The sequence below is a fragment of the Thamnophis sirtalis genome, unplaced genomic scaffold, assembly GCF_051295495.1.
Source record: "Thamnophis sirtalis isolate CommonGarterSnake01/CBP01778 unplaced genomic scaffold, rThaSir2_p1.2 scaffold_4, whole genome shotgun sequence".
NCBI classification, from domain to species: Eukaryota; Metazoa; Chordata; class Lepidosauria; order Squamata; family Natricidae; genus Thamnophis; species Thamnophis sirtalis.
The window spans coordinates 43,577,547-43,603,609 of NW_028261384.1; the positions used below are offsets into that span (position 1 = coordinate 43,577,547).

At 37.2% G+C, this 26,063-nt stretch overlaps 1 protein-coding gene across 4 annotated transcripts in view; it reads right to left on the bottom strand.

Moving 5' to 3' along the window:
• Positions 1-4,532: 4,532 nt before the first annotated feature.
• Positions 4,533-26,063, bottom strand: part of ANKRD28 (ankyrin repeat domain 28) — a 94,858-nt gene continuing 73,327 nt past the window's right edge. For all 4 annotated transcript variants that reach the window (XM_014061515.2, XM_014061514.2, XM_087712823.1 and 1 more), the window contains 7 exons: positions 25,025-25,112; positions 24,850-24,933; positions 21,898-22,043; positions 15,752-15,834; positions 15,000-15,082; positions 14,170-14,261; positions 4,533-6,505 (listed from right to left, as the gene is read on the bottom strand). In XM_014061515.2, the coding sequence (XP_013916990.1) occupies positions 6,219-6,505; positions 14,170-14,261; positions 15,000-15,082; positions 15,752-15,834; positions 21,898-22,043; positions 24,850-24,933; positions 25,025-25,112 (863 nt within the window). In that variant the 3' untranslated portion in view covers positions 4,533-6,218. The remainder of the gene's footprint in view (positions 6,506-14,169; positions 14,262-14,999; positions 15,083-15,751; positions 15,835-21,897; positions 22,044-24,849; positions 24,934-25,024; positions 25,113-26,063) is intronic.

Below are 26,063 nucleotides of genomic sequence, written 5' to 3' on the forward strand. Positions count from 1 at the left end.
TCTCCCTCTCCCCAGCAAGCTGTGCTTGGAGGAGTACCTGACTGCTGGAGGCTCAGAAGACACACTACGATGTCACCCCAACCTGCATTTCCAGTGAGTACGTCTCTGACCCAAAGTGGGATTGAGTGGGTGGGGGGGTAGGGCAAAGGGAACAGGGGAAAGGGTAGGGAGGCTTGAAGGAGGAGAAACCTGGCTGGCTTTCCTTTTGGTGTGGGGCAGGGGGAAAACCCAATATTCCCTCCATGCCTTGCCTATCAGGCCTTCAAGCCATCTTTTCTTTTGGATCTCAGACCTGCCACACTTTTGATTATTCTACTATGCATTTTCTATTGTGGGAAAATTAGAGGGGGATTATATGGAACTGTGTGATATGTAGCCAATACAAAAAAATTATAGAAAGCCAAAGTCATCCTTTGTCTCTGCAACTTTGCACCGGACTGGAACTGGAGGGGTGGAAGCTGCCAGTATGGCAGATTGGATCATGTGATGGACTTGTGGGCATGGGGGTAAGATCTTGAACTTTCAACTGGGTGGGAAAACCGGGAAACTTTCAGATTTGGGTTTTCTCAGATGTGCCAACATGGCTCTCTTTATAAATTGGAACTTTGAGAAATCTTTTGATTCGGACTTTGATTTACTTTTGGATGCTATTTGGAACCTTGACACTGCCTGCTGATCTCACGCCTTGTGCAGCACAGTGAAAGCATGCTTCACAATGGGGGAGACTGGGTTCCCTCCTCCTCCTGGAGCCTGTTACAACTCAGAGTCACAATGCCACCCTGCCATACTCGCCCCTAGCAACTCTCTTTCTTGGGCTAGAGAGCAGGTTGCACATCTAGCACCAAGCAAGTTCAGAAGTAGCGGCCCGCCATTTCCTGCTGCAGTCAGGCAGTGAGAGAGATGCAGAGACAGATATGGCTCGATTTGGCTTCTTCTGCTCCCCTCTCTCTGCCTTTGCCCAGTTTTGTAGGAATTCCGTGGACACTGCCTTTGCTATGAATGGGGGTCATCCCATACTTTGCCTGACAAGTGTCTTCAGGAGCACCTAGCAACTATATTTTCTGGCCATTTTGGACCAAGTTGCAGAATGTGTATGCATGCCTGGTTGAGTGTGCTGCTGCTTGGGATGATGCTTCTCTGAAGTGTGTATGGCGATCTAAGGCAGCAACCTCATGGTGCTGTGATGTAACAGCCTGACAGTCATCCCTTTTACAATGCAAGATTTATTTTTGTATCTTTTCAGAGACAAAACATGGCTGAATTTCCTTAGTTATTCCCTGGGAGTATGTTGGGAAGTAGGGGAAGGGGATTGAGAGAAAGAAAAAGATGAGAGGGAGATAGTGAGAGGGGGGGGGAGACAGAAAGATGTGAGAGAAAAAGATGAAAGGGGGGAGGGGAAGGGAGCAAGAGAGAGGGGGAGAGGGAGGGAGATAAAGATATGGGAGAGATGGGGAGATAGAAAGAGATGGGAGAGATGAGAGATCCGGTTTCCCATAGAAAACACCAGGAGTCACAAAACTTGGGTAGGCGTGGCTTAGTGGGTCATGTGACTGGGTAGTGAGTGACATTAAGTTGGCCACACCCAGCGATTTTGTAGCTCCAGGTGTTTTATGTGGGAAATGAGTCCAAATGGCTCTTTGAGCTTTTAAGGTTGCAGACCCCTGATCTAGCAAGAATGGCTTATCACAGCAACCTTCTGTGCTATATGAAATGATGCTCTTACCATTGCCATGAATCATCCATTCCCAGTATTTTCCTGTATTGCTATTGCCCAATACATATATATTGTTAGCTTTAGCTGGGCAGCTGGGATGATCTTCATGCCAACTCTCAGGATTCTTCACTTATCCCTTACTGGTATACCTTTCCATCATGATAAAGCACCATAATATACCGTAACTCTGGGGAGAAAGTAAAGTAATATTTGACCTGTAATCAAGCAAATAGGTTAATTGGTCTCTTCACATAAAACAAATTAAAGTTTGTAGTTATACATCTTTCGTTTTTTTTTTTAAAAATCCCTTCAGATTTCTATTCTGAGATCCAGGTATTTAAGGTTATACGAAGAATATCAGGGACTTAAACATTATTATTCTTTTGAGCAGCGATGTGGCCTAGAGGTGGAGATGCTTGCCTCAGATGGTTGAGAGTGCAACCCTAGGCAGCGGCATGTTTCTCTATCAAGGGCACAAAGAGAAAATATCTGCTGCAAACTCCACATACGTGTCAGGAAGGGCATCCAACCGGTAAACACTCAGCTCCACTCAGTCACCTTGTCTCCAACCCGAATAAAGTGATTACAGAGTTGTAAAAGAAAAGAAATACATTATTCTTTTTAGTGAATTTTGTTGAATCGATTCATTCACTTTTTTAGGAAATCAAAATAAAAATTTACTCAAAATTATTGCAATCTTTAGTGATAACCTTTTTTATTTTTTTCAGAACTCATATTCTGAGGTTTGTGGGGAGGATGGTATAAAATGTAAACAGAATTACCATTTCCAAGGTATACATATTAAACAAAACTGAACTTTCTTAGAACTAAGGGATCTTTTCAGGTTTTTTTGAACAGGACTAATTTAAAACTTCTATTGCATTCTATCAAGTGTTGAGTGTAACCTCTGCTTTTTTATATATCCAATTCCTTGTAGAAAAGCACTTATTATAGAAGCATATTCATTTCAAATGCTTTGTCAACCCCCTTTGCTTTGACATTACATTCCGATTGTAGGTAGGAAACTGACTTAAGTAGATGTTCCTAGAACTGAAACTAAAAATAATGCATTGTTGGCATCTTGGGATATAAACTGGACTGTAAAAAGTTGATGTAATGGTCAAGGACGAACAGTATATTTGCATTTTTCATGAGAGGACTGGGGTGTGTTAAGACTTGTTCATCTGCAATATGAAGTATCACATATAATATGCAGAACGCAGCTGCGCGAGTGATTGCGGGTGCACCCCGATTCACCCGGATAACACCTATCCTCCGCGAGCTGCGCTGGCTACCTGTCGATCTCCGGATGCGCTTCAAGGTGCTATTAGTCACCCATAAAGCCCTACATGGCAGTGGATCTGGATACTTGAGAGACCGCCTTCTGCCAATTACATCCCTGCGACCAATAAGATCCCATAGATTAGGCCTCCTCCGTATCCCATCGGCCAGCCAGTGTCGGCTGGCAACTACAAGGAGGAGGGCCTTCTCAGCAGTAGCCCCGACCCTTTGGAACGAGCTCCCCGTGGAGATTCGTACCCTCTCCACCGTCCAAGCCTTCCGCATAGCCTTGAAGAACTGGCTCGCCCGTCAGGCCTGGGGATAAGGATAGTTACCCCTCCCGAATGATGAATGTATGTTGCTTACTATTTTATTATATGTTTCTATCTTAATGTCTGTATTCCCCCTTCCCGGTTTTGTGTGAGCCGCCCTGAGTCCCCTCAGGGAAAAGGGCGGCCTACAAATACTAATAAAACTCTATAAAAAAAACTCTATATAATAGTTTTATGTTGTTTCATACATTGTCTTTTACATTTGATGGTGAAATAGCAAAATTGGTACTAAGTTTTGGAATATTATAGTATTCTTTTTATTCTGTGCAAATATTGTACTCATTACGGTTGTCTTACTTTTACTGTTCCAGAATGGCTTTTGTCTGCATTGTTTGTCAGATATAATCTTCTAAATTATCAAACTGGTTGGAGCCATATTTTATGTCTACCTTCTTTGTATTGCCTGCTTATATTCCAAAAGACACTAGATATTAGGTCAGAAAAAAAGCTTTCACAACATTTCAATTCAGGGAATTATGTGCTCTGAATATAAAGTTGGAATCTAACTGATTTTGTTTTTGTTTTTTATTGAGGATATAAATGAAGAAATAAATACATTATCAGTTTTAGCTTATTTTAGCTGCTCTGGATTGAATTATAAGGATCTGAATAGAATTGTGTATTTTTAAAACTGGCTAACATAGATTTTGTTGCTAATTGCTGATGCATAGATCAATGAAAGCTATTGGAAGATATTATTTAAATAGGGTAAATATGACTTTACTGTTTTATTGTGTTTTCTTTTGCCTGCCTAAAGATTTTGAGAAAAATACAAGACAAATCAATGACTGAGTAAAACAAGTAACTAAATGTCTTATAGTTCATCAATTCAAATGTTCGAAAGGTTGGTAGCTTCATTCATAAAATAAATTGCTTTCAGAGTTAATTGTGAAGTAAAAAGGAAGTCTTATAAAGAGCATGTTGATACCCAGCTAATTAATTACTAGACTTTTATATCTATTCCATTTTAGACATTACTGTATATAAAATGATACAGAAAACCTCAGACTTTCAGGATGTTTTCAACTGCCCAATAATAGCTATGATTCTTTCAGAAATTAAATCCAAATTAAATAAAAAGATAACAAAGTCCCAAAAATATATATTTAAATATCTGAATTACTGCTAATTCAGATACCAGTTAAGCTAATAATTAAGCTAATTATTGCTTTAGAATAAAGAAAATAAAAAAGCATTGCACAATAAGATTTATAAATCTGAGGTTTCAATACAATAAATTTGACTTAATTCTCAGTACTCCATAATGATACATAAATTATACATTATACAATTCTCACATTTGGATTTTATTATATTCTGTAAAATATACACAGTAATCTTGATGTACTGAAAGAGTGCAGGTAAGTACAGTATTCAAGCAAATGCTATTTCTATGTACATGCTCGTTAATTCTTCAAAAAACCCACAAAATTATCAAATAGATCAAAATACTGTCTTGTGTTTTCACACTATGTTCAGAAAACAAGATGATAGTTTACAATGGTATTAAGGTTTCCAGTTTCACAATATAAAAAGGATAAAAGAAGGTAGGGATCCATTTGCTTTAACCTTATCATGCAAGATAGTCTCGCATGTACATAACCAAAGCAAGTAATAATTATACTATTTAATTTTTCAATTAAAGCAGAACCAAAAAAGTTCTATTTTAACAAGTTCTATTTTAACAAACCAATATGAGGGGAAAATGCCATTCTTTCATGTTTATATTTTTTACAGGAGCCTATTATAAATTAGACCAACACAGAGAAAAGTTTTTTACTGTAACAGAAGGATCAGCATCATTTGAAAAATTATAAAATGAACCACTTCTGTATGTTTCCAAGATCCGACATTGTACCTTTTTGGTAAAAGGGTAAAAGTATTTTATTGTATTCTGTTCAGTCATATTCATAGCCTTAAAAAACATTTTTAATTATATGTACACCATAGAGGCACCAATATCATTCATTAAATTAAGTAAAATATTGGGTGAATTTAAGAAACAATATTCTATAAGGCAGCCTAATAAAATACCAGGATATTGCAGTTATATTTTTGATGCAGTTTGACATGCCCAGAGAATCCGCCTTCCCCCAGTCTGTATTTATTTGTGTGGTGTGTGTGTGTGCGCGCGCACCCTCTCTCTTTGCATCCCTCTCTTTTTTTTCTTTGTGATAAATAAAAGATAGGTGAGCAGTAATTACTACATTGCTGTATTTGTATTCATTTTATCCTGACAATTCTTGGTTCAGCTAGTAACAGCTTTAGTACCGTAAAAGTCTAACAAATTAAAAGCTGTATTTCTATGGTACATTTAATATTGTCGGAAGGCTATCAGATGATTAAAAACAAATCAACAGTTAAAGCCAATTTGAGATTAATTGCTAGTTGTAATTTAAGGGTTAAGACTATTACTTGTTTAAGCTATTCAAGTGTTGTCATAAACGGTTTGTTAAATTTTAAAAAAAGTCTTAAGTTATTTGGTCCTTTGGCAATTTGTAGCACAAACAATGCCTCCTGTACCAAACTCAATTATTGCCTTCAAAATGATCTTAGTTTTTATAGTTAAGATTTGAATGTATTGTCCATTTTGTTGTATAATTGCATATTTCGTTATACAATGATGCACCACCATTGGGATTATTCATTAAAACCAGTACATTGCAATTAAATAACATTCTCGATAACTTTTTCAATCATAGATTCCAACCATTTCTTTCATAACCTGCTTTTAAAAAATCTCTTGAGTCATATTTTTTGTGTATCCCCATACTTTTAAAGAAATCTTTCCCTTGGGTTGTCCTTTTTTATATTCAGCAAGACACTTTTCTCCAATAACAAACTGGAAATTCAGCAAGTAAGTTCACTCTTCAGACTTCTAATGAAGCTTTTTAATAGGTTTCCGAATCAGAGTCATTGAGTTCATCTTCTTCTGTATATGAATAGCCGTCTTCCCTCCCAATGTTGTTGAAACTACAATAAGAGCTATGTTCACTTCGAGTAATTGGTGAAGAATCAAAGGTAACTGTTTTTGAACTGCTAGTATAATGATTAATGGAATTAAATGTAAGAGAAGGTATTTGGCTGCTTGATGAAACAGGCATCATTGTAGCCAGAATGAGAGCTAAGCAGTCAGCCACATCTTTATTTGGAGCACAGGCCAATGCTGGTGTATAACCTAGAGGCGAGAGAAAAGTAGTAATTTTATTTTACTTTCTTTGAGTTCTGCTATGGATGTAAAAGCAAAATGCAACCTTTTTATGCTTAAAAAACAAATACATGATTCTAACTGGATTATAATTTTTCTTAATTTAAATAATGATGGGGCCACCTCTAAAAAACATTAGCATCATATTCCTGAAATCATTAAAAAAGGAAATGAATCAGAACTGCTAATGTGAAAGATATAAAATCTATCACAACTAAACAATTTTCTTGGACAAGTTGGGTATTAAAATACCTAAATAATGGGTAATATATATTAGCCAATAGATTTAATTTTGAACCTTAATGCAATTAAACCCATTTTTTATTGAAAATTGGTAATGCAATTTCATGAGAAATACTAAAAATATTATATTATAACCCATAAAACAGCATACTGGACATCAAATATTTGTCTCAATAAAGGAGAATATTTGTAGCTTAAGATTGAAATAAAGGGTCCTTGGTGCTCTCTGAGCTTGCTTGTTTTCTTTTTTCATTCTCTAACTAGGTAACAGCATTAGTGCTAGTCTAGAGAGTCTGGACCAGGGCTGTCAAACTCCTGGCCTATGAGCTGGATGTGTCACGCACTGGCCATGCCCTTGCCCGATTTAGCAAAAGGGAAAAAAGTCCCAATATTTCATGTGACGCCACTGTGACGTGAGTTGGACACCCCTGCTCTAGACTAGCACTGATGATGTTACCTAGTTAGGGAATGAAACATTTGCAGGAAATCAAGCAAGCTCAGAGAGCACGAAGGACCCATCAAATATTTGTCTATTCTTTCTTTATAGAATATCAGTTTTCCTCTAAAGCAAATACAGAGAGAGGAAGAGAGAAAAAATACCTATAAGAAACAATAAAAGGTGTACTCATGATGGGACATTGATAAGCAACCTTCTCAAATACCCTTTCCCCCACCCTTCACTTGAAGGAACGCATATTTGGCAATATTGATTTATAAAGCTATTCATCGATTACTGCTATAAAGCAATAGAGAGAAAAATATCTACAATTTGCCATGGACTTTTTCAGTATTTTTTTTTTAAAGAAATGTGATTTGTATAACTATACATATTTTTAAAATAGGGAAGAAAATATTTGAAGTAAATTTACTATGCTCATTTTATAGCAACCATCAAAGAAACAATTAACTTCCTGGGCGGGACCTTGCTGATGGTAGCAGCTTAACAGAGCTGCTCCCGAGTTCCTGGTCGCGTTATCTGTCTAGACATCTGACAGGTACCTTATCCTTCAGGCAAGAAGGGAAGGAGAGAGATCCAGCTGGCAAAGTGCCTTTTTGATCTTTGCAGCTTTTATGTCTGCAAAGAGAGGGGGGGCCAGCCGAGGCTGAATCATCTCTGTGCCGGAATCTACAGCTGTTTTTTTACAGCCCAAAGTAAGATCCCCCCACTTAGAACAACATTTGAACCATTTGATTTTAATACAAGCAGAGCCCGTATCTGAGAACTTCATTTACTTATTTAAATCCTAGCTTCATTTTTTTACAAGATCTTCCTTCGTTAATTTGGCTATTTAAAAAAGCCTTTAAAATGGCAACTGTGAATTCTCCGTAACAACGCTCACCTTCTTAATCTTCTTGCAAAGAACAGCTATAAAACTTCAAAGGAAGGGAGTGATTCATCATTCTGTCTTATAGCCGGCCAGCAGATTTTTATTAATTAGTTTCACTTCTGCAAGATTCTACAAGACCTTTTTTTTCTTATCAACTTTGCTAATATATATTTCTAATATAGAGAAGTCTAAAATGGCGTTGAATATGCTGAGCTGTTTCGTTACAATGTTTTTTCTGAAACCTTCTGAAAAGTCCTAAGGAGTTAATAAAGGGTGATTTAATACCTCTTTTCGTAGCTGCATAGCGGGCCAGTAGAGTTTGATTAATTGCTTGAAGATAAGACTTGGAATGGCCTCAAAACTAAATCCTGGTCTGAAACCCCCTCCTAGAAGTACATCCCCAATACCTGGCACAAAGTCGCAGCCTCCACCCTCTATGCCCCCTACTGGAGATTTGCTAACGAAAGAACTTTTTTTGGAAACTTTTAGAGATTTTAAAGAGGAGATAAAAGAACTTAAGGCGGACTTGTATGATAAAATTGATACTAGGATTGCTAACATGAAAGATGATATGCTGGGACTTGTAACTGTACTGACAGAACATGTTTCTGGAATTGAAGATAGCCTAGAGGATCTTAACGAAGCTAATACCAATCTGACATCCAAAACTGAGGTGGTGCAACAAAAAGTTGAAAACGCTGAAAGACAAATTATTATGATACAATACAGGAAGATGGAGGTGGCATTAAGAGTAAGGGGGTTGCGTGAGGATAAACAGGAGAACTTGAAACAGATTCTTTCAGAAGCTTTTGATTGTCTGGTGGGAAGACCGGGGTCTAACTTTGACTGGCAGATCGATAAAGCTTATCGCGTTAATTCTTGGGTGGCAAAACAGAAACAACTCCCCCGAGATGTAGTTATATATTTCACTACAAGAGAGCTCAGAAACATGATATTACAAGAGTCCTATAACACTAGGCTCCAAATTGGGGACCAGGATTTGACTGTTTTGAAAGAAATACCACCTCAAATGCTAAGGGCCGGGAGAGACTATGCTTTTTTAGTGGAAGAACTCAGAAACCGTCAGATACAGTACAGATGGGACGCACCATTTGGTATTATATTTACATTTGACAGGCAAAGATATTGTCTCAACTCCATATGGAAAGCTCGAGATTTTTATCACAATATTTTGAAAGCGGGACACCCTGCACCATCTGGATCCAGAGAAAGACCACAAGAAGGACAAGACAGACAGCAAATCACACAGCTACCAGACAAGGTGTACCATCTCCCATCCCTAGAAGGGCAAGGTGTTACGGAACAAAGACCTAGCCGTATGACTACCAGACGAATGGAAAAACAAGCTAAAAGGCAACAAGCTCAACAATCACTGGCCATCGATCAAGGAGTTACAGCAACAAGCTCAGAAGCCGTGGGAGGAGCTAGGCCAAAGGTTAAACAGGCCATGCAGGAGGCTCTAAAAAAGCTTCAGGTAACCAAAGATGACAACTAAGATTCTAACATGGAATGTCAATGGATTGAATTCTCCACAGAAGAGAAAGAAAATATTTCACTATCTTAAACAGTTTAAGAATGATATAATTTGTTTGCAAGAAACTCATATCAAATCAACTGATCAAAAATATTTGATTAACCCAAAACTTGGTCAACATTTTGTAGCTTCTGCTATGGAAAAGAAAAATGGTATAGTTGTATACTTAAGAAAAGACATCAAAACTGAATTAATTGAAGCAGATCCCTTTGGAAGATATATTGCGTTAGATCTAATCTTAGAAGGGAAAAAGACATTACTTTTGGGAATTTATGCTCCTAATCAACAGCAAGATGGATTCTATAAAAATCTTCATGCTAAATTAGTACAGTGGGACTATGGGTCTTGTATACTATTGGGTAATTGGAATGGTGTGATAGACACTAAAAGAGATAAGAAGGCTTCTCGCCCAAATACTAAGATGCGAGCAAAGCTACCCAAACCTTTTTTTGACATGATGGACAACTTTGAATTGAGAGATATTTGGCGAGAAAGAAATGCAGAGGAATATGATTTCACCTTCTTTTCTGATAGACATCAATCCCTTTCAAGGATTGATTTTATACTAATCACTAATGATTTGCTTTCTAGGGTGAAGAAGACAAAGATTGCGGCTAGGGTCCTTTCAGATCATAACCCAGTTTGGATGGAATTGGGAAGGGCAGTGCAGGCGAGAGGGTCTTGGAGATTGAATGAAAACTTATTTAGATATGAAAAGTATATTAATGATTGTAAAAAATTGTTATCCGAATACTTTGTTTTGAATATGAATAAGGGTATACCTATGGAATTTGTATGGGATGCAAGTAAAGCGTATATGAGAGGAGTGCTGATGAATATAAATAAAACACATAGATATAAACAAGGGTTAAAACGAACAGAATTGGAAGAGGAAATTAAGAGGAAAGAGTTAACAGTGAATCCAGGTGATAAAAAGGTTAAGGAAGCAATCACCATATTAAAATCTCAATTTGACATGTTGATCTCTGACCAGGTAGCCACTGGTTTATTATATGCAAAACACAATACTCTTTGTAACGCAAACAAACCTGGCAGATGTTAGCTTATCAGATTAGGAAAAAAAGGAAAACTCGAAATATATCTAAACTGACTTACAGAGGGAAGGAGGTGTTTCAACAGGAGGAGATTCAAAAGGCATTTCGGGAATTTTTTACAGAATTGTATAAAGGGGATAAAATTAATGGTTTAGATATAGACAAATATTTAGATAAAGAGAAAATACCCTCAGTTAGAGAAGAGCACAGGCAAAAATTGAACCAACCAATAACCTCGGGGGAAATTTTGCAGGTAATTAAGCAATTAAAGTTAGGGAAAGCACCAGGTACAGATGGTTCGACAGCGGTTTACTATAAAAATTTACAGTTAGAAATGGTAGAACCTCTTAGAGAATTATTTAATAAGATTCAAACGGAAGGTAAGGTGCCTCCATCTTGGAAGACAGTGTTTATATCTTTGATACCCAAAGAAGATCAAGATACTACCCAACCAAAAAATTATACACCTATCTCATTACTTAATGTAGATTATAAAAATTTTATTAAAATACTAGCAAATAGGTTAATGCTGGTTATTCAACAACTGATACACACCGACCAAACAGGTTTTATACAGGGGAGACAGATGAAAAGTAATGTTAGATTAATTATTAATGCATTAGAATATTTGGGAAAGAACAACCAAATTCCTGCTGCGTTCATATTTTTGGATGCTGAGAAGGCCTTTGATCGAGTTAACTGGCAATTTCTGTTGAAGATATTGCAAAAAATGCAGATAGGAGATAGCTTTTTACAGTCAATTAAAGCAATATACCAACAGCAAACAGCACAAATCATAGTCAATGGAAGTTTAACAGACTCTTCAAATTGGAAAAGGTACAAGACAGGGCTGTCCTTTGTCCCCACTACTGTTTATTATAACTTTGGAAGTATTGTTGAATAAAATACGGGGCTTGGAGGGTCTAAAAGGGATCAAGATTAGGCAGCAAGAATACAGAGTGCGCCCTTTTGCGGATGATCTGGTCATAATATTGGAACAACCGAAGGAATCCAGTATGGTTTTAATGACTATGATTAATCAATATGGTCAAGTGTCTGGTTTTAAAATAAATTTAGGAAAAACAAAAATATTAGCTATAAATATGAATACTAAACAAAAGGAAGAACTAAGAGGGATGCTAGGATGTGAGGTAGTCAAAAAAGTCAAATATCTTGGAGTTAATATTTTAACTTCAAATGGGAAACTATATAAGCATAATTATGAACCACTTTGGCATAGTATACAGATAGATATGAAAAAATGGGAGAAATTGCACTTATCTTTGCTGGGTAGGATAGCGGCAGTGAAAATGAACATCATACCAAAATTTTTATTTCTCTTCCAAATGTTACCTATACTTAAAAAAGATGCGAATCTTTTAGAATGGCAGAAGGGTATTAACAAATTTGTATGGGCAGGAAAGAAGCCGAGGGTAAAGATGAAAATAATGCAAGATGTACGCGAGAGAGGAGGCTTGAAATTACCTAACCTAAAACTATATTATGATGCAGTGGCGCTATCTGTAATTAGTGATTGGACTCATTTAACTAACGATAGAATATTGAATATTGAGGGACATGATCTGGTAAATGGTTGGCATGCTTACCTGTTATTGGTATGCTTACCTGTTATTCAACAAAAAATTGGACAAGAATTTTAAAAGTCATATTTTAAGAAATGCTTTACTGCGGGTCTGGAAAAAATACCAATATAAATTAAATGACAAGATACCCATGTGGGCAATTCCTAGACACGCAATTGAAAATATGAATATAGCACAAAAACAGGATAGAATTACCTACAGACAGCTTCTCATTTTGGAAAGGGGTACTACAACTAAAATCTTTAGAGGTATTAAAAGAGGAGAAGGTAGTTCAAACATGGTTCCAGTATGGGCAATTACAGGCCAGGTGGAAAATAGATCAAAAAATTGGTTTTATCCAAGTTGAGGATAATCTGTTTAAACAAATAAGAGATCAAAGTTTAATGCATATAAAGAGGATATATAATGTATTAATACAGATAGATTCGGAAACAGAATTAGTTAAAGACTGTATGATAAAGTGGGCTCAAAATATTGAAGAACCAATAATGTTGGATACATGGGAAAGAATCTGGGTAAGAAATGTGAAATTTACACAAGCTCAAAACCTGAGAGAAAATTTTTATAAGATGTTCTATAGATGGCATTTAGATCCTAAAATGCTGGCTTCTATGTATCCGAATTTACAGCCTAAATGATGGAGATGTGGTTCTCTCGATGCTACATATTTTCATATATGGTGGACCTGCCAAAAGGTTAAGGTATTTTGGATAAAAATATGGTGGATTATGCAAAACATTTTTAAAAGAAGGATAAAGTTTACTCCTCAGTTATTTTTACTAGGTATAAATACTAACTTTACAGTGGTAGAGACTAACTTGATTCTGCACCTAATAACAGCAGCAAGACTGTTGGTGGCGCAATACTGGAAGAAGGAAGACTTGCCTACAACTCAAGAATGGACATTGAAAGTTACAAATTTAGCCGAGATGGCTAAAATATCGGCATATCTTAAAGATAATTCAAATGAGATATATAAACGAGACTGGAAAAAATGGATTGACTATATACAAAACAAATATGGGACTAAGAAATTCCCGATAGCCTATGCTTAAGATCAGGAATGATTTAAACTGTTCAAAGTTAGCATAGCAAGACGAAGCTAAGATCAATGTAGAGATGTTATTAACCCTTTTTTTAATTTCTTTTTTCTCAACATATTTTAGACTGTGTTTGTTAAAAATCCATACCGTGTACGGGCTCTGGGAAGTTGGGGGGGGGAGGGAGGTGGGGTGTCAGGAGGGATATATACTATGTGTTAGATTTCAATGTAATGCGATTTCACATGTATACTGTTTTTCTTTAATTTCTTTGCAAAAATAGGATAAGTTAAATACATTGACATATAGTGGAAATACACCAAGGGGAGGAGGAGTGGGATAGAAGAAAGAGGGGTAGAGAGGGCGGGAGAGAGGATGAGAGGGAGGGTAAGAAAGAAGGGAGGGAGTGGATCGGGAGAGAGGAGTGGTAGAGGGAGAGGGGAAGTGGGGTAGAGGGGGATGATGGAGGGAAGATAGAAAGTTGGAGTGGGGTGGAAGAAAGAGGTGTACAGATAGTGGAAGAGGTATATTGGGTTTCTATTTTTTGGGGTATTGTTGACAAGAGGAATTGCTGCGATTATTGTTTAATGTTGTATTGCTCCGGCTATGCACAGTATATATGTGAGTGTATGAAAATGAAAAATAAAAACCTTTTACAAGAGCAAAGAAACAATTAAATTCATGTATGAATCCCAATTATTATAATGACAAAATCAAGCCAGCCTATCTAAAATAGTGTGCCTAGACTTATAAGCAGCATTTGGCTTGCCATGATTAGACTGCAGTTTATCCTGTTTTCATCCACTTACCATTTTCATCTACTGCAAGTACACTTGCTCCTTTCCCCAGAAGTTCTTGAACTACAACTGTTAATCCATTTCGTGCAGCAACATGTAACGGCCTGTGCAGAAAACCCACAAAGTATGAAAACACTGCAACAAAAAATCAGCAATGTATACAAGGATCAATCTACAGATATCTCTAGTATTTCTTTTTTTGTATCCCTTAGCACTAAAAATTTGGATGAAAAATGTAACAAAAACAAATCCCAGGCATTTCTAGAGCAGGAAAAAGAACAATTTTCACTTTATTAGAATAAATTATCTAAAAATGACTACATGATTTAAGCATAAAATATTTGTAACAAATAAACATAAATATGAAGCAGATATGTAAATTGCTTGTTGTATGTCTAAAGAGTTAATAGTGAGAATATGAAATTAGTGAATCTATATTGCATGAAATTCAGCAGCTATTTGGATTTCAACCTACTTGTATCTAAATGTTTATTGTTAACACTAATGGTTATATTATTTGCATTAAATGGATTACGTAGTCCAGTTCCCTTATGAAAAAGCACCTTTGGGACAACCATGACTTGGATGACTGAGAATCTCTACAGACATAGATTGCTTAGTTCAATGACATTGATAAAAGCATTTAAATCCATAGATTTTTAGAATCTGTTTATATACAAAAGTTAATATTAATATTTTTATTGATTAAATGATACAAAATTATGATTAACTTGACAGCAGAAGGGTTTTCTCTCAGCTATGAGACCAAGAGCACATTAATTGAGGTTAATCTTTCACTACAAAAATATGGTGTAATATTGTGCCAAACAATATTTACTTACGTCTGCAATGCTGTATTGGTGGCATTGATCAGATTTCTATCTGTAATCTTCTCTAATATTAACAAGGCACTGGTTTCATGACCCTAAAAAGAGACAGAAAGAAAAATTGGTATATTATTTCTCTTTTAAAAAGTAATATTTATTTCTTCAAGGCTTAGAAAACACCAGCTTCTACTCTTGAAACAATCCATAACAAATGTATTTAGTCACATAAGGAACATATAGCTGTAACTTAAAGATGGAGTTTTATTGACAAATATGCAATAATATGGTCTACTAGATAGTTTATTAAATAGAGTTCATGCCTGGCACAAGATTTTTGAATATTCTATATAATACTTCACTTGCCTTTACACTAGTGGCTATATTTCCTGTTTCTAAAAAAATATCTCCCTTCATCCCGTTGAGGTATCATCCTGCTTTTCCTTTTGCCAAATCCAGTGCTAGATATGTTTTATGGAAATTGAATTGATATATAAATAAAATAGTTCAGGAATAAAGTAAATTAAGCTCTTAGATTCTTGTTAAAAATGTGTTTCTCCCTCATTATCTGGTTAGGACCAAGAAATAAAAAAAAAATCCCTTCTATTCTCATCACAAATAATTGTAGAGAAGAAATATTTACTTCCTACTGCAGTTGAAATGGTGTACTGCCACTGCTGGTCTGGAGCAGCTTAATTTATGAGGATAAAATTACAAGAACAGCAGCAGCAATACATCACAGAAGCTTCAAATCAGAAAATCATATATACCTTGCTGCAAGCCAGATGTAGTGCAGTGTTTTTACACTTATCTTGCAAAGTCAGATCAGCTTTAGCACTGCTAACCAATACCTCTGGGGAAAAAATAGAATACTATATTAACTAAAAAGCTAAATTTGTCAAAAGCACTTGCATGGTATACATTTATACTCTAAAATTCATTTCTTATCAACAGAGATTCATGACTCTGATTTGTAAATAGTTTGAAATATTTCTGAATTATTTTTTACACTGTAATGCTGATTGCTCTTCATTCATACAGTGGATATAGAAATTCTATACAGCCCTGTTAAAATGCTATGTGTTTGAAATGTAAAAAAGTCACACCAAGATAAATTACTTCATAATTCTTTTCACTTTTAATATACCATATAAGCTGTACATTTTAATTGAAAAACAAATTAAAATTAATGAGGAAAAAAAGAATAATGTGGCTCATAGGTGTTCATACCCTTTATAGGGACTAACCAATTACACTCAAACTGATGTTAAATTATAGTCAATACACACCTCCATTCACTTAAATTGACTCTGTTCAAGTCCACATAAAGTTCAGTTGTGCTAGTAGGATTTTTCTGACATTTACTCAGTTGTCTCTTACAGCACAAGCCATGGTCTGCAAAGAACTTACAAAGCATCAAAGCGATCTTATTGTTGGAAGGTATCAGTCGGGAGAAGCATACAAATTTTTTTCCAATGCAGTGCATATACCATAAAACACAGTGAAGACTATCATCCACAAGTGGAGAATATATGGCACATATATAGTGACCTAATGAAGAATTGGATGTCTCTCCAAAACTGATGAAAAAACAAGAAATAAAACTACTCTGAGAGGCTGGGAAGAGGACTATAGCAACATAAAAGGAGCTGCAAGAATTTCTGGTAAACACTGGTTGCGTATTACATGTGACAATAATCTCCCATGTTATTCTGGGCTGTGGGGTAAGTTGGCAAGACGGAAGCCTTTTCTTATAAAGAAAAACATCCAAGCCCAGCTAAATTTAGCAAAAACCTATATCAAGTCTGACAATTGAGAAAATATATTATGGTCGATGAGACCAAGATTTAATTTTGGGGGCCATAATTCCAAAAAGTATGCTTGGTGCAAAAACAATATTATGCATCACCAAAAGTACACTATACCTACAGTGAAGCATGATGGTGACAATATTATACTTTGGGGGTATTTTTCAAGTGGAACTGGAGGCTTAGTCAGAATGGAAAGAATTACAAACTGTTCCAAATTTCAGTCTATTTTGGCACAAAACCTTCAATCCTCTACTAAAATGTTAAAGATGAATTTCATCTTTCAACATGACAATCACCCAAAGCATACCTCCAGACCAACAAAAGAATTGCTTCACCAGAAGATGATCAAAACTTTGAAATGGTCCAACCAGAGCCAGGATCTGAATTCAATGGAAAATCTGTAAGGTGACCTAAAGAGATTTGTGGACAGGAGATGCCATTGCAATCTGAGGAAGTGGAACACTTTTGTGAGAAAGAGCAGGCAAAGATTTCCAAGACAAGATATGCCATGCTAATAGGTTCCTATCCCAAAAGAATGAATGCTGTCATAAAATCAAAACATGCTCCAACAAAGTATTAGTTCAATAATGTGTATCTTTATGCAACCATTGTATGTTTATTTTTTTCCTTAAAAATTACAATTTGTTTTTCAATTGAGCTGTATAGTTTATATATTGTATTAAAAGTAGAAAGAATTCTGAAGTAATTTATCGTACTTTATTTTTATCTCAAAAACCTGGCATTTTAACTGGAACATATAGACTTCCTGTATTGACTGTATAAGTTTCAAATGCCTCTTGAAAGGCAAAACTAATTTAATCCTACAACTAAAATTATGAAACTGAAAAGATAAGAAAAATTAATATTAAGATATATTAAAGGTGCCATGGGGATGATAGTCAGGAGCTATTGTTCACGGCCACCAGAAAGTAGGAACAGAAATAAGGGCTACAAATTGCAACTACACGTAGTTCTTTGTTTATTCTGTCATATGGTCAGCTACCATTCAAAATTATGATAGACTCTGTAATGAGGAGATGAGTTGGCCCCCATCAATTGCTAGTTCTGATGAAGACGAGCTGGAACCAGGATCATCAGAAAGAGGCATCATGGATTCTCAGGAGCACTCAGAGCCTGATGGCTAAGGAGAATACAATTTCTGGATCATCGAACATTGGGGAAAGCGCCCAACCAGATGAATAGCCACTCGCATGAGCAGAAGAAGTAGAGGTACGGCTGCCGCTGGTTAGTACTGTAGAGTGGCAACAGGCTGCCTTCAATGAAGAACAGCTGCCACACCCACCCAATCAATTGACGTGAAAAGCAAAAAAAAGGGAAGCACAGAGGAAGTTGGCAAAGCTACTCGTGAGGCAGCAATCTCTTCCCTCCTAATGAGAAACATTGCATTTGGAATTATTTAACCAGGTGTATGAGATGGGATGGAGATAGCCATTCATTTTATCAACGCATATTCTTCTTCAGCTCCGTGATTCCAGCACCCAGCTCTTGTGAGTTTGGACTTGTCTTGCTAGTTCTGCAGTTCTTGGAACTGGTATTTGGGCTGATCATTCCTGGACTACCTAGTGGAACTAGCTTATGAAGTGTGAGTCTTTGAAAACTTGGTAGAACAACCTATTGCTATATTCTGCTGATGCTCCTGTCAGCACTGGAGACTTATGATTGGTCCTCAAAATTGTATTCATTGCAGTATTCTCACACTTATGATTATAATTTAGGTGCTTGGACACTGTTTGTGATTATGATGGTCACAGCATCTTATTGGCACAATTGACATTTGCAAGAATGGGACAACTTGCCACAGCCAACTTGCCTCAGCCAACTCAACACAGGTAACTTGCCATGGGCCAACTCGCCATGGCAACTCACCATGGAACAACTTGCTGCAGGACAATTTAACAATTCTATTTAATCATTTAAAATAAAGGAAAAAATATTTTAATTTTTGCCATTTACATTTCATTCTGTCCCTCCTTTTGCATCCTTTCTTTGATGATTCTATTCCATCATTTTTTTGATATTAGTCCAGGGGTCTGCAACCTTAAACATTCAAAGAACCATTTGGACCCGTTTCCCACAGAAAACAAAACCACAAAATCTGGGTGGAAATGGCCAACTCGATGTCACTCATTCCCACACAGTCACATGATCCACCCAGCCACGCCTCCCCATGTTTTGTAGCTCCTGGTGTTTTCTATGGGAAACAGGTATCTCTCTCTCTCTCTGTCCCCTCTTTCTTTTCCTCTCTGTCTCTGAGCTCTCTTTCTCCCTCTGTCTGAACCCACCACTGGCTGGCCACACCCCTTGCCTTCCCCTCCCAGTCACTCTTCGCCTGGCCCGAGAAGGTAAGGGTGATGACAGGGATGGAGACTCGCTTCATATTCCAGAGCGGGAGCGAAGCGTGTCTGTAGTTGCCTCTTCTTCTGGCCTTTGTTGATGCTGCGCACACCTCAGTTACTTGAGGAGATGTGGACTTGCTTTTCGTTCAAGACATTGGCCCAGCCCGGCTGCTGCTGTTGCAACTCCACAGCCTACCCACTATTGCCTTGCGCAGCATAGTTAAATTTAGCACGCTTCACAAATAGGGAGATAGTCTTCCCTTCTCTTCCTGGAGCCCATTACAACATAGAGTGAGTCTACAACCCCTGCCCTGGCCCTTACCTTCTCAGACCAGGTGAGGAGTAACTGGGAAGGGAGGGCCAGGGCCAGCCAGTGATGGGTTCAGCCAACAGGGAGTCACAGCAGGGGGACGAAAGAGCTTCATGCGGTTTCAGAACCATGGGCTGCCAACACCCGTATTAATGTAACTCTTATCCCACACCAAGCTGTCCTCTGATGAGATGACCATAGTGAGTGTCTTGCAGCAAGTTGGCTGGGGAAAGTTGACTGTAGCAAGTTAGCCACAGTGAGTTGGCTGTAGTAAGCTGGCTGTGGTAAATTGTCATAGATCCATCATTTGCAACTTTCAGTGCTGGCTTCCAACAAGCAAAATCAATGGAAAAGCTGTCGAAAGGTTGCAAATAGCAATCACATGTTTTCATGATTAATATCTGTATGGGATTCACTTAATAACTTGCAACTGGAATTGCTAACATAAGTTGGCCCTATCATATGATGTTTTATTTTACCACTACATTGCTTAGCAACAGTTTTTGGTCCCAATTGCCACTAAAAACTGTATTTAAGTTTACTACATACTATATACTATACCACATACAATGGAGCTTAAAAGTTTGTGACCTCTTTAAAAGTTTTGGTATTTCTGCACAAATATGGCCTAAAAGCTACTCGCGAGGCAGCAATCTCTTCCCTCCTAATGAGAAACCTTGCATTTGGAATTATTTAACCAGGTGTATGAGATGGGATGGAGATAGCCTTTGCTATCTGGGCAAAGGAGGGCCTTTGCCCAGGTTCGCCTGGTGCACCAATTGCGACCCTATCTGGACCGAGAGGCCCTTCGGATGGTCACTCACGCCCTCGTCACCTCAAGACTGGATTACTGTAACGCGCTCTACATGTGGCTGCCCCTGAAGAGTGTTCGAAGACTTCAGTTAGTCCAGAATGCAGCCGTGCGAGTGATAGTGGGTGTACCTAGGTACACCCACGTTACACTTATCCTCCGCGAGCTGCACTGGCTTCCCATTGGTCTCCGGACACGCTTCAAGGTGCTAGTCATTACTTTTAAAGCCCTACATGGTATCGGACCTGGCTACCTAAGAGACCGCCTCCTGCCAGTTACCTCCCAGAGACCTATAAGATCGCACAGACTAGGCCTCCTCCGGATTCCATCTGCCGGTCAATGTCGGCTGGCAACTCCCCGGGGGGAGGCCTTCTCTGTAGCTGCTCCGGCCCTATGGAACGATCTTCCCATGGAGATCTGGACCCTTACTACCCTTCCGGCCTTCCACAAAGCGACCAAGACCTGGCTGTTCCGGCAGGCCTGGGGCTGTTGATTTATCCAGCCCTATCCTAATTTATGAATGTTTGGATTTTTTAATGTTGTTTTTTATTTTTTGTATGTCCTCCCTCCCTTTTTTACTTGTAAGCCGCCCTGAGTCTCTTTGAGAGTGGGCGTCATACAAACTAATTAAATAAATAAATAAATAAATAAATAAAATAAATAAATAAAATGTGGTATGTCCTTGGTACAAGTCACAGATGAAGATAAATCTCCCAAAATATTACACATTCGCTTTTGAATTTCTGGAGAATTCAATGGTGCTGATTGCCTTCATTTGTATATTATCTGCCTAATGGTGAACTAGCTGAATCCAAAATCTTTGAAAATAATTTTGTTAACTGTTTTTTGGAGATCTACTGAAATCAGTTTTGTTTGAGCCATGGCATATCTCAATATTCCTGCGTTATGAAGATCATATTTTATTAGTGAATATATCAAGTATTCTGTTCTTTAAATAAGCCAGGGCCTCCGACACTCAAGCTTATCATTCCATTGATTGAAAGACCTGATTTTAATTTCTCATTCAAATGCTAATCCTAGATGATTCCACAATTTTGCCAAATGCAAATACATAGCTTTGGATTATTTCCCAATTTACACTTTTGTGTGCCATATAATTTTGGGTCAAATTTATGCAGATATTGAAAATTCAAAAGGATTCACAAACTTTTAAGCACAACCGTAAGAAAAGATTTGCTAATGGAAAGATCTGTAATAGTTTTAAGTGGCCACTGGATAGCAACCTCCTAAGCAGAGTTTAACCAGTTTCTTCCAATTTCACAACTCTATGTAGGACTACTAGATCTGGCCAGCAACAATACAGATGATCATTAGATGGTAGCAAAGAATCAGAACTGTCTGTATCTCTTTGCCATCATCCACAGGTTGTCAGTTTTGCTGCACGGATTTGTTAATTCTACTTTGAGGAACACTATGCTTATACAAAGATTTATATTTTTAGCTATAAATCTAATTATTTATTAAGAAAACAGAGAATATCATTTGCTTGAATTTCTGGGCTGACCTAGCTGTTTTTTATTTAAAACTTTTGATCCTAATGCTGTGTTTTTACAGTAGTAAATTATTGGTTAACAGTAATAACAATAAAAATTAGCTTTCATCTTACCAACTGTATTTGTTTGCCCATTTTCTGCAGCCATCATTAAAGGTGTCTTCCCAGAAGAATCTACAGAGTTTATTTGCGCATTATGGCTAAGCAAAAGCTGTAAACACTCTACGTGATCTGTAAAGGCTGCTGCATGTAGGGGAGTTCTAAGAAGGAAAAAAACACATGTTCTTAGAAACAAAAATCAATGGAGCTCTATTATAGCCATGATTTCATATAGGAGAGCCTGTATAATAAATCTTTAAAAATGCTTAAATGTATAATCTGGAAGAACATAAGGGAAGAACAAGAAAAAAATATAAAATGTTGTAGCATGTGATGCTCACATAAATAATCACTAGTTTCTAATTTAAATTTATTATAGCCTTCTAGCCAACTCTGGACAGTTTACAAAATGTAATACTAAACTAAAGTAATGAAAATGATAGACAAAACAAAAGATCTGACTAAAAGCGTCCATCAAAACAAAAAATAACACACACACACCCAATACATTAACCACAGGCCTAGGACCAAACCAAGATTGAGCAACAGAGAGGATGCCATTCATACTCTTTGGGCCTGTGATAGAAAAGGCATGCTACTTAGATTCCACCAGATGGGAGCAATTAACAGAAGTGACCTAGAATATAACCACTTTGCCTGAATGTATCAGGTGGGCATAAACAATGGGTTCTTCAGGTAACTAGATCCTATGTTATGAAGGGTTTCAAAGGTAACAACCAGCACTCTGGATAGCACCCAACAATTGCACAGCCAACTAGCAGTTAATTTAGTTCATATAGTAGTGATGACACATGAGCAAGAGAAGTGCCCTTAACTGTTTGCACTGATGCATTGTGAATCAACTATAGGTTCTGGATGATCTTTGAACACTGCCCCATAAAGAGCATATTGCAGTAGTCCAGTTGTGAAGTGACCAAAATGTGAGTGACTATCAGTAGGACTTCCTGGTCAAGGAAGGGATGCAATCAGTGCACAAGATGTATCTATATAAAGGTCTCCTAACCACAGCTGATACCTGCTCTTTGAACCGTAGCTATAGTTCCAGGAGGACCCCCAAATGTGCATCAGTCTCAAATGGAGAAATTCAACTTTATCCAAGACCAACAATAGAGATATATCTGTCAAAGTAGGGACATGCCACCACTGTTATGTCAGAATTGAGCCATAGTCTGTTCTTCCTCATCTAGAGCTGAGTGGCCTCCAGTCACTAGATCAGTACCTTGACAGCTTCCTTTACTCAGCCTAAGGTAAGGCTGGGTAGCATCAGCATACTGATATTGAGACCCAAACCAGCGGACTTCATCCAGCAGTTTCATGTTAAACAGGAGAAGGGAAAGTATCAACCTTGGGGCACCCTAGAAGCAAGGGGTTATGGGCACCATCTCTCTACATCTTTCAATATCAAGTGGAACACTGCAACCATGTGCCTCTCATTACCAACTCCTGCAGTTGATCCAGAAAGATATCATAATTGATGGTATTGAAAATTACTGAGTGATTAAGAAGCACAAGAATGGATATGAAAACATATCCGCCAAATGTTGGAAATGCAATCAGATACCAGGTTCGTATCATCATATGTGGTAGACACGTCCAAAAGTTTTTTAAAAATGGACCAAAATACATACATGGTTAGAAAAAATTATAAAGCAACATATTGATTTTAAACCATATGTTAACAGCAGCAGAATTGTTTTTGCGCAATAGTGGAAAAATGAAGCCATCCCTTCAGATGGAAGTGTCATAAAAAAGTATTCGAATGTGCAGAGATGGACAATTAATATTAAAAATAAAGGAGAAGGAAGAAACAGAATACTTTCTAACATGGGATTTGTTTTACCAATGGCTAATTAACAGAAACAGAGGTTAGAAAATAAAATGATTAAGAGAATGATTAATTATATAATAAAAGTTTTCTAGTATGGGTAAGCTAATGGCGATATTACGTCACCATTATCGATATGTATATTATGATTACTACTCTGTTTACTGTCTTTTTGTTATTCAAAATGAATGGTAGTCAGACCACACGCTGTTCTTATGGATATTTATTTTATGTTTTAAAGAAAAATATATCAATAAAACATTAAAATAAATGGATGTGTTGCCCTCATCTTGTTTCTCCCAGATTACTGTCAAGCACAACTAACAAGCTATCTATCCTACACTGAAAAAAGCTCAGATAATACTTTTTTTCAACAACCTAACTGCAATTTGACCACCTTCTCTACAATTTTCCCAAAAAGAGAAGATTGAAAACTGGCTGATAGTTGTCCAAAACAGAAAGATGCAGAAAAGTATCTTCAAGATATACTTCTTAAATTTTTCTTATTTTTCCTTCATCTTCTCTTCTTGCTCCTATTTTACATCCACTTCTTTTTCTCTAGAAATGCTGAGATTTTTCTAAGCCTACCATGTCTGATGCCTTCTATTTGCAAATCATACAGTTTTAATGACAGAATCTGAAGTTTGTCCATTTTTAAAGAGTTCTATACACCTTTTTTCATATACAACTCAATGGGGGACTCATTCCTCCTCTTATAACAGCAGCAGCCCTGTGAGGTGAAGTGAATTGGGCTGAGAGAGCACAATTGGCCCAAAGTCACCCACCAAGTTTTTTATGTCTAAGGCAGGATTAGAACTCACAATCTCCTGGATTCCAGGCCAGCTTTAACCACTACATCAAAGTGGCTCTCTAGCTAAAAAAACTAGAAATAGTTAGAAACTCAAGGTAAAGAGCAACCTTTGTTATATATTAGATCCATAGTTATACTATTTGGCTATAGTTTCATTTTATTTAATATCTATATAAGATTAAACAAAATATCAGAATAGTTATACCTATTTTTGTATAGTTTCATTTTATTTAATATCTATAGAAGATTAAACAAAATATCAGAATTAAATATTTTAAAATATTCTTCAGTATAATATTTTCAACTTTACCTTGCCTTTGCATCTGTAGAATTTACAATTTCTGATCCCAGTATATCAATTAGCATTTCAGCAGCACCCTCGTTATCATTTATCCTATTAAAGAATTTTAAAAGAAATTAATTCCACAACTGATGATTAAAAAAACCATAATGAAGTATTTTGGAGTCACACAGAAGTTGCTTACACTGCACAATGTAATGGACTGAAAGAATTGCCTTCCATTTTCTGAAAAACTTCCTGATCCAAAAGAAATTCCACACAGTAATCATGACCTAAAAGTTTTAAATACCAGAGAATAAGCACATAATACAGTTCATTTTTATTATTAATGAACATTTATACATTTAACTCACAGTAATATATAACTATCCTGATATAAAAAAAGCTCTCTTTTTATGACCCTGTAATCCCTTAATTCTTGGTAGAGTCTGGGCGACTAAATGGAGCTGAGCATTTACGGACTGGAACCCCTTCCAGACATCATACAGAGTTCACAACATATATTTTTTTCTTGCTCCCTAGGAGAGAAATATCAGCACTACTTAGAATTAAATTCTCAATGTTCCAAGTGGGAGGTGAGCATCTTCACTACGAAGCCACCATGTTGCTCATAACTATTCTGTGTGTGTGTGTGTGTGTGTGTTTCAGATAGCCAAGAGCAATAATTACAGGATAAAATCAAGAATGGGGTTGTATTATTATTATTATTTATTTATTATTATTTATTAAATTTATAGGCTGCCCAATCCCGGAGGACTCCGGGCGGCTTACAAAGAAAGAAGAAAAAGAAAATAAAAGAATAGTTTAAAAATTCACAACACGCATACATTCTGGACCTTGATAATAAGGTCAACAGCTCCAGGCCTGCCGGAACAGCCAGGTTTTAACAGCTTTCCTGAAGGCCATGAGAGTGGGTAAGGTCCGGACCTCTGGGGGTAGTTGATTCCACAGGGTCGGAGCAGCCACAGAGAAGGCTCTCCTCTGGGGGCCCGCCAGTCGACACTGTCCGGCTGACGGCATCCGAAGGAGGCCCACCCTGTGGGATCTTATCGGCCGTTGGGAGGTGTGTGGCAGTAGGCGGTCTTGCAGATACGCTGGTCCTAAGCCATGTAGGGCTTTAAAGGTAATAACCGACACCTTGAATTGTGTCCGAAGACCAAGTGGCAGCCAGTGCAGCTCACGGAGGACAGGTGTAATATGGGTGTATCTCGGTACACCCAATA